Source organism: Protobothrops mucrosquamatus, unplaced genomic scaffold (assembly GCF_001527695.2).
Source record: "Protobothrops mucrosquamatus isolate PMUCROS unplaced genomic scaffold, P.Mucros_1.0 scaffold78, whole genome shotgun sequence".
Classification (NCBI taxonomy): domain Eukaryota; kingdom Metazoa; phylum Chordata; class Lepidosauria; order Squamata; family Viperidae; genus Protobothrops; species Protobothrops mucrosquamatus.
This window is the reverse complement of record NW_015386455.1, coordinates 1,171,084-1,184,631: the sequence shown is the minus strand read 5'-3', so window position 1 is coordinate 1,184,631 and position 13,548 is coordinate 1,171,084. Positions and strand designations below refer to the sequence as shown.

Below are 13,548 nucleotides of genomic sequence, written 5' to 3'. Positions count from 1 at the left end.
CCCAAACAATATTTATAGAAGTTTCCTTATGCATGTTGAGTTGAAAGAACTCTTCCATAGCTATCTTCAAAGCCTTAACCTTATCCTCATAGTTAAACAAATTTTCATTTATTCTCCAAGATTTCCTCTTTATTTTTTGACCAATCTCCATCCAAACCATACTATGATCAGACAAGGTTCTAGGAAAAATTTTGGTTTTATTACATTCTGAAAATAAGTCAGTCGATATCAGAATAAAGTCAATCCTTGAAAAAGAGTCATGTCTATGAGAAAAAAAAGTAAAATCACATTCATTGATGTGTTGTAACCTCCAGACATCCATTAATTCTAAGTCATCTTTCATAGCAAAAAAGGACTTAGGTAATCTGGAAAGGGTTACATCCTTAGAAGTTGTCTTTTTATCTTTTAACGTGTCCAGAACCCCATTCCAATCTCCCATAACAATCAAAGTGTTATAGTCCATCGCCACAATTTTCTGATGTAAATGTCTATAAAATTGCTTTTGAGCTATAAGTTGATTGGGTGCATAAACCCCTATTATTAAACACTTTCTTCCATTTAAGTTTATTTCCACAAATAAGTATCTTCCTTCTTTATCAGCTTCTTTTAAAACAGGTGAAAGATGACTTTTAATATACATTGCAACCCCCGCTCTCTTTTTTAAGGCAGGTGCAGCAAACAGCTCTCTTGTAATATCTTCACCCTGACTGAAACAATGGTTGCCATTATCAGCCAGTGTTGAGCCATGGTGGGATTCAAATACGTGAGCAACCGGATGCCGCTTCCGGAAGTCCGTTCTGGGCTTGGGCAACAAAAAATTAGCTACCGGTTCTGCCGAACTGGTGCAAACCGGCTGATTCCCACCACGCTATATCTGTCTGTCTGTCTGTCTGTCTGTCTGTCTGTCTGTTTGTCATATCTAGCTATGTAGCTATCTAGCTATCCAGTGGTGGGATTCAAATATGTGAACAACCAGTTCTCTTCCGGAAGTCCGTTCTGGGCCTGGGCAACAAAAAATTAGCTACCAGTTCTACCGAACTGGTGCGAACTGGCAGAATCCCACTCCTGATGTTGAGCCCGCAAAATTATACACTCAGTCAAGGACTGTTTTTACCATTGCCTTTTGCTTTTGCTTACTTGCTTGCTTGCTTGCTTGCTTGCTTGTTTGTTTGTTTGTTTGTTTATCCCTCTCCTACATAAAAAAAGGACACTTTGAGAATTCATTGGTGCTCTTTGAGAATTTTCTATCCATAAAGGCAATGTGACCCTCAGTTCCTTCTTGGGCTTCACCTGTAAGGACTAGAAATTCTGTTTTAACAGAATAAGAATTGGAAGGGGCCCCGGAGGTCTTCTGGTCTAACCTCGGTTCAAGCAGGAGATCGTATATCATTGCAGACTAATAGCTGTCCGATCTCTTCTGAAAAACGTCCAGTGGTGGAGCATTCACAGCTTCTGGAGACAAGCCTGTCCACTGATTCATAGTTCTCATTGTCAGGAAATGTTTCCTTGGTTCTAGGTTGGTTCTCTCTTTAACGATCTTCCACCTGTTACTTCTTGTCTTGCCCTCAGGTGCTTTGGANCCATATATTGTTACAATTATGCCCACGGGTATATCCCATCTAAAATTTATTTGTCTGAGCTTCAGCTCCTGTGTCAAAAAAGCATAATCTCTGCGCGCTCTAAGTATTTTTGCTGGAATTTCCTTTAAGAGAATGATGTCTTGATTCAAAATTTTAAATCTCTGTTGATAAAAGAGCTGCATTATTTCATTGCGTCTAGCTCACAGTTCTTAACCTCATTTTCCTCTGTCATTGCTCTTTGTGCCAAAATATATTGAATAGTTATTATAGGTAATTTTGTAGAATCCTCTCTTTGGGAAAAACATGTTCAAATGAAGACAAAATTCTAGACTATATTTGTAATTCTCATCCTGGTTATTGTAAATTTAAAGACTAGTCTATTTTTACCAATATTGGAGATATTTTCAAATGTTAGGAAACATTTTTCAGATTTTAGGTTTCATTGGATACTTGAAGATCATGCCATTAAGTCCTTTCCCTTTTTCATTGTTCTTTCAAAAACAACCCTCGAAGTGGATTAGAATTGGATATGGTAGGATTAGTTTTTGCATAAATGTTAATTGATTGGGTAATTAATTAATAAATTTGGAATTAAACTGAGATTTTGATTCTGAATTCACTGGACATTAGAAAGTAGCAAACTAGGTCTGTTTGAGAATTAATTAAGACCTTCTCTATTCTTAGTACAGAACGAAGTAGTAGAAAAAACTGTTAAGGGACCACATCTGTGACCTTTTATATGCAAAATAGGTATTCTCCTGATAAGCCTAATTTTTTTGTTTAAAATCTGGGGGAACGGGTTGAATTAGCATCATATTTTCCTGCTGAATCCAGATTTCTGCACAATCCTAGTATTTATATATTTTGCTATCTACTGTGTCCCACAATGCAGACATAAATATTAGCAGGCCCTGTTTTATTGCTTTCAAGCAGCCAAGTATGCTGCATGACCAACCTCCTACCTTCAGCGTGCAGTGAGATCCATTGCATCTCCATTAGACTGACGTAGTCCTCTGTAAACAAAAGCTGCCATTTGTTCAATATTCATTTTAAAAATGGACTAAATCATATTTTGATATTCTTATTTTTTTAATGTCACAATTCATACATGATAGGACCAAATACCTATCAGATCCATAATGGTCAGCCTGAAATAAAATGAATCCCACTGAAACTGAGAGGCATGAATAGTTTGAGAGATCAACTTGATACCAGCTTTTTAGAACATAAAAGTATCTTCCCAGGTCTGCTTACATTTCCTGAGTTATCACTCTCGTGACACACATTTTGAAGATTCAGGTACAGGAAAGCTGTTACTGTAATATCAATTTGGGATACTGGATAGTTGGTCTGTGCCTTCTATCTGTCTCCCTCCCCTTCATTCAAGAGCAGATATTTAGGCTCCATGTCCAGTACAGAATGTCTGGGAAAAAATGTAACCACTGAGGCACTAAAATAAGGTTTCATGTTGGAGTATCATGAAAGGTAGAGGTGCGGGCAGGATCCAGTGCGCTCATCGAAAGTTGCATCACAGTGCAAGATCCACCCCTTTTGTATGTGATATACTAATGTCACAACAGCTACAGAAAATTGGCAAAGCTTATGTTGCCTTAATATGACACTACTTTTGTCATTTGCTTCTCTTGATCTGCATCCCATAGGTGCCACTGAATACCGGTAGTAGTGTTTTCGAGAACATTGTATTCATTGCAATGTTTCAATTTCCCAAGCCATCACTACTGATTGTGTTTTTTCTTCTGGTGAGTACTGTATATGTGGTAACTTTGAGTTATGCACATTCCAAATATAATCTTTTTAAATTGGCTAAAAGATTAAGTTAGAACTAGTTCTTATTGTACACATACTGTTTTGAGTTGGTTATAAATTAGTGATGATGACATTTGATGGAAGAGTTGGAAGAGTAGTTTAATGTACTTTGGAAATATTGTACTTAGTATTATTTCTCCTATATTATTTAATCAACTTTCAACTTTCAGAGTGACCAGTAGGGTCAGCATTGAGGGCCTTGGAAATTATAATCTAAAGCAGCTAGCAGTTGCTAGGTTGCTTACCCCTACATTAGTGTTTTAGGGAGACAAAAATTGTCTTATGTAGAAATAATTAAATTGCAAGATCATTTTTATTTTTGATAATGCTACTGTGGGAACCTTTGCTTCCTGCTGAAACTAATGTAATGATAACCACATCAAATGCATGCATGATCACTTGATTGTCTTCCATTGCAACTTCTTGTGTCTTATTGGAGGCAGCTGTATATTAGCTCTGGTATTCAGAATTAGACATTTTTTATGGTTGTTTCAAGAAAAGAACCACCAGTGTGCATCTATGGGTCCTGGGAAAGTGTCTTTTTATAAAGAGCTGGCAATGATTTAGCATAAATTACTGTCTAGAAGAGACAACAACATTTAGATGAGGTAGTTTGTGTGGGTTCATGGAGAGGTTTTATTAGTACTAATGGAAGTAATTGCTTTGAGTGTCTCTAAGTAATACTATCTGATATCCTTTCTGTCCCTGCTCTTCCTCTTCTGGCCTCCCATGACCTAATCTAGCTTTCCCCCAACCCCCACCCTTGTCCTGCTTCAATCTCCACCTTCATCTAACACTCATCTTCGGTCTTCCTGTTCAGAATGCTTGTTGTTTTCTGGGTAGAGGAAAATTTTGATACTTCAGAATTGCTGCAGCTATGTTTCTCTGCTCAGAGAAAAAAGGGCCTGACTTTTGAATCAAATAGCAGGAATTGTTTTTCTTTATCAGTAAGAATTGTTGCTGATTAAGAAACCTTTATTGCTTTTGAATGTATCTCTGTGTTTTCAGTTTAGGTTTAGAATTTTGATTTATATTGTCATGTGACAAGGGATTTTCTGCACGTTTATGGTACGCAAAAGATCCTGAGCTTAAATGCCTTTTTTGCCTTCACTGATCAGGAATGCTGCAGCTAAGAATGTTGTACTGATCAAGAGCATGAAGCCCTTCCTGAATTTTGGCAAACAGGATGGAAAGCAAGAGCTGGGTTAGCCTTGATCCTGTTCATGCCAGTATTGCCTCCTTACTCTAGAGTCTAGACCAGGGGTAGGCAACCTTGGCTCTTTTATGACTCGTGGACTTCAACTCCCAGAATTGGAATTCTGGGAGTTAAAGTCCACGAGTCATAAAAGAGCCAAGGTTGCCTACCCCTGGTCTAGACTAACACTCATATTGCATAATAATAATAATAATAATAATAATAATAATAATAATAATAATAATAATAACAACAACAACAACAACAACAACAACAACAACCATAATCATCATCATCATCATCATAAAGCTGGGGAACTCTAGGGCCTGAAAAGAAGTTTCTCCTTGAAGCTGGATAGGTAGTATGTCCTTCCAATGCTTTTTGTTGCATTCATTTTCATCTGGGGAGGTTCAGAAACAGGCCCACCCTAGGAAGAAAAAGTGCCATCACAGATATGCGGAATGCCTACTATAGGCGATAGAGGACCTAAATTTGCATATGGAGCATTCCTGAGAAAAGGCTACTCCCTATTTAGTGGTATTATAGATCTAAGAATCTTCCCCCAGACCCTCTGAGTATCTGTCCACACATAGATCTCTCTGTAAAATGGGGACAGAGAGGAAGAACAGGCTAGATCTAGCTAGGTCTGTTCCTGAAACAGTGATATTTAGAGAAAAATTACAGTGGGAATAGATAGAACTCTCCAAAAATCACATCAACATACTAGCAAAACAAGGGAGGGTCTTTGCCCTTAACGAAATCTCCCCTGTTCTTATTGCCATAACCAGTGGCTGTTCAAGACTGTTGTCCGAATGAATGGTAGAAAGGTTTGGTAGTAGATATGCATCAATTATGAAGAACTCCTCAAAAGGTAAAGAAAACAGAATAAATCCCTGTGGCCCAGACCGCTCATCGTAGTCATCTGCAGATAGGTAGAATTTTTAAAGAAGACAAACCCTTTCAGTCTAAAGTTCATTCCCTCACCATATTTTATGGTATTTGTAAACCAAGTTGTTATTGTCTTATGCAAGAACAAAGGGTGCATAAGAATCCACCCCCAAAAGGAGATCATGGGGTTATCGAACATCTCAGTTCAAACAGTTATTGTGTAGTAAATCAGTTCTTGCTTTTCTCTTTTTGCATGTGGGAGATTCATGTGCTCTGTTGAGTTCATCTGAGTTTTCAGACATTCTTATATGAATGCTGCTTTGTGCAAATTGTGAATTGAATTAGATGGACGAAAGCTGTGTGTGTGTGTGTGTGTGTGTGTGTGTGTTCTCTTGCTTTTCCTAGCCCTTGTCTCTCTTTCTCTCTCTCTCTCTCTTGCTTTTCCCTCCTCCTCCTGAAAACAAGGCACAGAGTGAATCAGCATCCTACTCTGAAGATCATAGGATGATTGTTGATGTCATAGCACTGAGCAATTTGGCTGATAGGAACAGAAGATTCCAAAGACATTGTTGGATCTAAGCAACCTTTGCAGCTCCAGGAACAGCAAATCAGTCGCAGCTCATATTTTGTTCCTCATTATCCCTCTCTTCTCCCTCTACATATATAAAACATGGCATTCTTTGCTAGATAATATTTCTTTCAAAACTCTGGTGAAGAATTACATTAAATATTTGTTTGAGAGTGGATCTGTGAATGTCAGAGCCTGTGCTCTTTCAGAGTGCTCTTTCAGTGATGTACTAGAATTCTATTGTCCTTTTATTATTATTCCTGTTATTCATGAGTTGACTTATAATGTTTATAAAAAACAAAACAAGAAAAGCATTCTTTTTAGATACTTTTAGGACTTGAAGATTCCCCCCACACACACACATACACACTCACACAAACACTTTCAAATTTGCAAAGGGGTTTCATTAGAAAAACACAGATAGATTAATATCATGTTTCAGTGGAGTAGGCAGCATTTTATTTGGCAAAGTGTGATTAGACACCGAAGGAATTTGCCTCCAGTGCGTAAGCTCTCAATGTACATGCAAAACAACAGAGTAATAATAATCATAATAATGATACCAATAAGAGAAGGTAGTAGAATAGATGAGAAGTCCCAAAGGTGCTTTTTCAGGAGGCAACTGGACTTTCTTGTTTTTGTTTGAAGATGTTTCACTTCTCATCCAAGAAGCTTCTTCAGCTCCAACTGGATGGTGGGGAATGGAAGGATTTATATTCCTTGCAGATAGCTGGTCATTTGCATTCTTTTAAAGAGTCTGATTGAGAATCTCCATAGACATTTAGTGCAAAAATAGGAAAGGGGTGAGGTAAATGTGTGCATGGGAAATGGTCATTTTAAAGCAGCTACTTGCTATTCTTTTCTCTTTTCTTGGGTATTAATTAATTATAATTGAATCCAAAGGAACCCTGCTATGTGTTTCAGGACACTTAGCATTGTGAATAATCATAAAAATAAGCAGAAAGCTATAATACAATGGCTTATTTAGTCATTTGCTCAATAGAATTTTGTGTAAAGATATTGGTGGGACTGGTACAACACATTAGTGCAACACATTTCTGACTACTACCTGTTTATGAACTACTTGAAAGAAAGGGAAAAAACATTTAATTTCTAAAAAATAAAATTCAGGGATTCAGCCATAGGAGAACAGTCTTGCTTGTTGTATAGTATATATGAGCTGACATAACCATTTTTTTCTGTTTTCCCTCAACCTGGCTTTTGGCATTGTGACTGGGAAGGGCTCACAGGGCCTCAAAATAGGGAGCAGTCTGTCTTTAATTTTGATCGGGCATGGCATTTGTCAGACTTCAGTGGTGTGAAATTTCTTCTCTTTCAAATGAAATAAAGACATTTAGAAAAGAGAAGATGATAATAAACAGGAAGTTGTTGTGACACATTTATGGACTTGAGCTTTAGCACCAAAGCATGCTTAGGTTGCCCCTCACTGACCTTTTAGGAGCACTGGCAACAGCTGCCTGTACTTCTCAGGAAGCAGAGCAGCTCCTTTCATCAGAACCTGGTGCTGCTACCTCCATCCACCAGGCCAGAGTCTTGGACCGCCATTGGGCTGTCTTCTCTCCCCAGCAGATTTAGTGCAGGAGATTAATCAGTTGTCTAGCTGTGCATATCTGAGGAAGTATAGAATGTAGTAGACATGAATTCAGAATGGGTGCTTTTGTGAAAGTAAAATAACAATTATATAAAGACCTTAGTGAAATTTAACTGTGCATATTATGTTGATACAATCTGAGGAACTCCTTTGTCAAAGTTTAAATAAGAACCTAAGACAAGTTTTATTGGTCCAGATCAAATGTTTCTATTTATCCAGACAAAAGCATTCTGCTTCATTTGTTGCTTCAGTGACCCCATAAATTGGGTATGCTCTTCAGCAATTGGCAAAGAGAGGCCTATTGTCTCCACTACTAGACACCATAACCACTAGCCTTGTTTGTTTGTTAAAGTTATATTCCTCTTCTTTATTGGAGGTCATGATAGTTTGCTTTCCATTTGTTTATCCCTATAGAAACAACTCTGGGAAATGGGTTGCGTTGAAAATGACTGGTCAGAATCACCAAGGGGATTTCCACAGCTACAGGGAGACATAAACCAGGTCTCCACAGTCCAACAACTTAACTACTACATCACACTGTCCTTCCTTATCTAACTATGAATTTATTTACGCTCCTTTCAAAGTTTTCCAGGCAGTGTCTATCACTACATTTTTTTAGCATTGAATTTCAATTTTTTATGGCATGGTCTATGGTACTTCTCTTTGTCCATAATTTTAATTTCATAATTTCAAACCATTCAGCTTTACTGTTTGCAGACCTGTCTGTTTGGATAGTGAAGAGGGAAGTTTCTTGGCCTGACAAAACCATCCTGTTGTCATCTCATACTTTTCTGAAGGGACCTGCATGTTCTAATGAAAGTGGATTGGCCCAACTTGTCTCAGAACACTGGTATGTAATTCTTTTCATATTATGTCTTCCTGTTTCAGCTTGAAGTTGACAAGTTGGATCTTCCTGTAAATTCTGGACTACTCAACCCCACTCCCAGCCCAAATCCAAAGCCAGAGGCAACCATAATCCCTGTGGAACCATCTCCCTTGGAGAAGAACAAGTGCTTCTTCGTGGATGAGTCTGAACCTCTTCTTCGTTGCGATTCCACCTCCAGCGGTTCTTCTGCTCTTAGCCGAACAGGCTCTTTTATTACCAAAGGTACTGATCTTTGCTAGTCTGAAACCTCAGTTGTTCACAGGGCCATTGTTTAATTTCATTCAGAATCAGATGTAAAAGGAACAGATGGGCATATTCAGAATGCAGAGTTCAGTTTTGTCCTGCAAACTACAACACAGATATTTCAAAAACCTAGACTGCACATATTTAGAAATTGCTTTTGGCTTAAATTGCTTTTTGCCCAAGTCTGCTTTGTATATTTGGTCACAACAATATAAAAAAAGATGTTGAGACGCTAGAAAGAGTGCAGAGAAGAGCAACAAAGATTATTAGGGGACTGGAAGTTAAAACATATGAAGAATGGTTACAGGAATTGGGTATGTCTAATCTAGTGAAAAGAAGGACTAGGGGTGACATGATAGCAATATCTAAGGGGCTGCCACAAAGAAGACGGGGTCAACCTATTTTCCAAAACACCTGAAGGCAGGATTAGAAGCAATGGATGGAAGCCAATCAAGGAAAGAACCAACCTAGAACTAAGGAGAAATTTCCTGACAGAACACTCAGTGGAAGGGCTTGCCTTCAGAAGTTGTGGATGCTCCATCACTGGAGGTTTTTAAGAAGAGATTGGACAGCCATTTGTCTGAAATGATATCAGATCTCCTGTTTGGGCAGGGAGTTGGACTAGAAGACCTCCAAGGTCCCTTCCAACTCTGTTGTTCTGAGATTCTATGGCTTCTTCAACAACCCCTTATTTAAAAACGTGGTTTATTACAGATGGTCCTCACTTAATGGTAATTGGGACCAAAAATTCCATCACTAAGAGACATAGTGACATTATAGGACCATATAGGCGACAGTTGTAGCTGTCCCAGTTGCTGTCATTAGCCAAATCCCATGTGAGTGCAGCATCTCCCATGGTCATGTAATTGCCATTTGTAACATCCTACCGGCTCACCCATTGACTTTGCTTGTCAGGCATCAGTAGTGAAGATCGCAACAATCACCAGTAGTGATCACATGGAACACTGCAACTAACATAACTGCAAGCTGGTTGCTTAGTGTTCAAATTGTGATCATCCAACTGATTGGACACTACGAGGGCTGCAACTTCAAGGAATAGTCATAAATAAAACAGTGCCGTTGTAATTTTGAATGGTTGCTGAATGAGTAATTATTCAACAAGGAGTACCTGCATGCACAGACTTAGCCATTTTGCTCTTATTTTCAAGTGATACTGATCACACTTAGGTCATTTAAGGACATAAGCTGTATCTGAGACTCCTGAGCCCAACTCATCTATTACTGTACAACTGATTCTTTCTGGCTTAAACTATACTAGAGGGAGAAGGGGGAGGGCTGTTACTGCTGATTTGGCAACCATACATGCACTGTGTGAACACAATCACCATTCATCTGCTGTGTAAGTTTGAGGATCAAGTCATATTGTGCTTGGATCACAACGGTAGGGTGTTATTATTTTCTCACTGGGCAACAGACTCATAGGCTCAAGCAGTAAAAGAGTAAACTGCAGGTTTATTCAATGACAAAAGGAAAATAACAGTGAAAAAATCAGTTGTGTCATAGCTTTTGAATATTGAGGAAAGCAGACTTCAGTGACCCAGATTCTCTCATTTCATTACTCCATATTTAGGCTTTCTTCTGTTAGGAGACAGTTGGGGCACACAGAATCTTATGAGTTGGTAGTCGCTCAACTCATGGTGAGTTGAGAGCCATTGATCCATCCTCCCTCCCACAAATTTTAATGATTCTGAGCAGCTTGCAAAATGTCACAAAAATTAAAGTTTTACTAAAAGCTATCAAAATAAGAAAATATAAAATGCTATAAAAGACAAGTATAAAGATTTTATGCTGAACAAGGTGGAGGGGGGGTTGTTCAATCCTGGTGGCAGTTTGTTCCATAATGCAGACTCTGCCATGGAAAAACTAGTGTTAATTATTGATGTTCAATGTTTTTGTGGCAGGACCTGTTCCCAAAGTTGCCCCACTGATGGTCTCAGACTGTGGCGTGGACCACGGAAACAGGCCGGTCTGTAAGCAGACTAGGGAAAGAGGCCAGTTTAAATTCAGCATCTGAGCCAGAAAGCAGCACTGAAAAGACTGCCAAGCCTAGTGACCGGAAACACAGCTTGGGGCAATTCATTCCTTGCAAGTCTGTGATTAACAGCCAATTTATCTTCTTTTCTTAGAAAAGAAAGATACGGTGCTGCGCCAGGTGCGCCTGGATCCTTGTGACCTGCAGCCTATCTTTGACGACATGCTTCACCTTCTAAACCCCGAAGAACTGCATGCTATTGAGGAGATTTCACAGGCAGAGGACAAGCTGGACAGGCTTTTTGAAATTGCCGGTGTCAAGAGCCAGGAAGCGAGCCAGACTCTTCTGGATTCAGTCTATAGCCACCTGCCTGATCTGCTTTAGACGTGGGCCACCAGAGGCCCTTTGCACCTACACACTGGCTGCTGCTTGTATGCACTTGGCACATGTTAAAGATAAGACATGGGCAGGATATTTTGTAAAAGTCGTGGCCAGTATTTTTCTCTTAAGTTTTCTTTTTCTTTTTTGTCTTCTGAGAGTAGTTTGCTCTCATGGTTATGGTTTGAATTAAAAGATGTTGTTTTCCCCTCTTCTATTACATTTTAATTTTCATTCAGAGCTGTAATTGTAGCCACTTAAAAACCATGGATTATACATTCATAATTTACTTATTGGATTTGGACTTGCATTTTAATCCTTTTAACTTTTCAGAAGACTTTTGGATTTTTCTTTAATTTCAATTTGATTTTTCTTGCCCTCTCATTACAAATACTTTGAATTCTTCTTCTCTGCTCTTTTCCTGGTTAGTTAGATTTGCTTTTCCTCAAGATGACTTTAAGAAAAACTACTGCTGAATGATGCACATTCACTGATATTTTACTAGCACAGCTATTTATTGTATGGTTTTCACGTGGACAAACAGATAACGATAAGTGACTTGTGCTTCTCTGGAACTAGAATGCTGAAACATTTCAACTGTAACTTCTTCAGCCTTCCAGACAATGAGATCTTGGCCTGCAGCTGAATGTAATTCTGTTTGCTTGACTTAAGGGAGAGATGTTGCCTTGCCCCTGTAGGATCTCAGCAGGCTTGATCACTTGGGAGTAGCACCTGGAGCTGGACTCTGGAAAGTAAAGGAGAACCCTGGTGGTGCCACATTTCTCATTCTATAAGATTTATTGATATGTGCTTCAAAATTGTCCTTTTGTGGGTTTTTATACAGATGTGGCCAATAAGTATATTTCAAGATCTTCATGTGGTCTTTGAAATTCTTCCCCATCCCCACTTCACTTTTTATTAAAAATGCTGCATTGTGAAAAATCCTGGCTCTGCTATATTTGCATCTACTGTGCTCCAGGAATAAATCAATCTACCATCATGCTTATTTAGGAGACGATATTGCAAGATGGCAACATGATGGAAGGAGAGAATTATTTTTTTTTGAGGGGGGAAAACCGGTTGCCTTCTGGTGTACTAATTTATTAATAAATACTAGGTGTTTGCTATGTGATAATGTTTCTGTTTATCCTCCATAACAGGGACTGTAAAAGCAGTTCTTGCTGTCCGAGGCAGGGGTTTAAGTGAAATCATATCCTGAGTCCAAGTGCATGTGTATGTATAAGAAAGGAGCAGTCATGGGAATGATCATGGATTAAAATCTGATGCACCAGTTTGATATAGTAGTTAAAGCATCAGACACAAACTGGGAGACCACAAGTTTTAGTCTCACCTTAAGTACAAAGGCCTGACACTCTCAGCCTTTGGAAGGAGATAAGGGCAAGCCACTTCTAGAATCTTGCCAAGAAAACTGCAGGGACTAATCCAGGAAGTTGCCAGGAGTCGACACTGAGTCAAGCACCCCTCTACCACCACCGCCACCACCATCACCAAAAAAAAAAAGAAAGAGAGAAAGTAATAGAAGGGTCATATAGTTACTCACCTTGAGTCAAAAGGCTCACTGTTTTTAACTACTTTAGACATACTGCTGCCGTGCAGAGTTTTCATGGTATGCTATTGCACTTTTAGGGTGGACACTTTCATATGTACTTGCACAGACATTCAAGTAGCTCAGATTTTTTTTTTACACAGGCACGTTTCTCATGTGGTCCTTTGCATTCACCAAATGTACAATTAAGCTGACTTCACAGAGGAGGAGAATTGCAAATTGGCTTACCATGTGTTGCAATCCTCTGGATTTGGCACAAAGGGCAGAGTCAGTACAGTTGGTAGGCATGCAGTTGAACAGTTTCAGTCCTGTGGCCTGTAGCTGAGTAACAATGATTAAGGGCATACTGTCCTTGGCACACTCTCTTTGCATTCAGGGCTTTTTTGGTAGAAAACATAGGTTTTACTGCCTCTTTGTAAAATAATAGTATTCCTTGATTCACTCCAGACATACAACTTATGGTAAGCAGACTTTAAATCTCTTCTGGTAGAGTCAGGCATGCAGCTTTGGGTTGCAAATTGTTTTATTGCTTGGAGGATTAGAGCCTGTCTTGCACCTTGAGTAATGCTTTTTCTGCCCATTTGGCTGAGGCTGTCTCTCAGCAAGTTCTCAGACTCAAACCTTTGTAAGGGATTCTCAGAAGTGAGGGAGCTGCAGTTAATCTACCTCTGATGTAGACTCATTAGGGCGAGTCTTAAGTCATCAACAGAAGGGAGATTAGTGAGACCTTTAGTGCTAAAAGCGCAGCACTAAAATTTCAAAGCCAAAAAATTTGGAGCATGTGGGATGTCTGTGTGTGCTCACAGAGCAG

At 39.0% G+C, this 13,548-nt stretch overlaps 1 protein-coding gene across 1 annotated transcript in view; it reads left to right on the top strand.

Annotated features, from left to right (window-relative positions):
* Positions 1-12,565, top strand: part of TNFRSF21 (TNF receptor superfamily member 21) — a 41,453-nt gene extending 28,888 nt beyond the window's left edge. The window contains exons 5-6 of the mRNA XM_015812313.1: positions 8,559-8,778; positions 10,947-12,565. Of these exons, the coding sequence (XP_015667799.1) occupies positions 8,559-8,778; positions 10,947-11,176 (450 nt within the window). The 3' untranslated portion in view covers positions 11,177-12,565. The remainder of the gene's footprint in view (positions 1-8,558; positions 8,779-10,946) is intronic.
* The last annotated feature ends 983 nt before the right edge of the window (positions 12,566-13,548 follow it).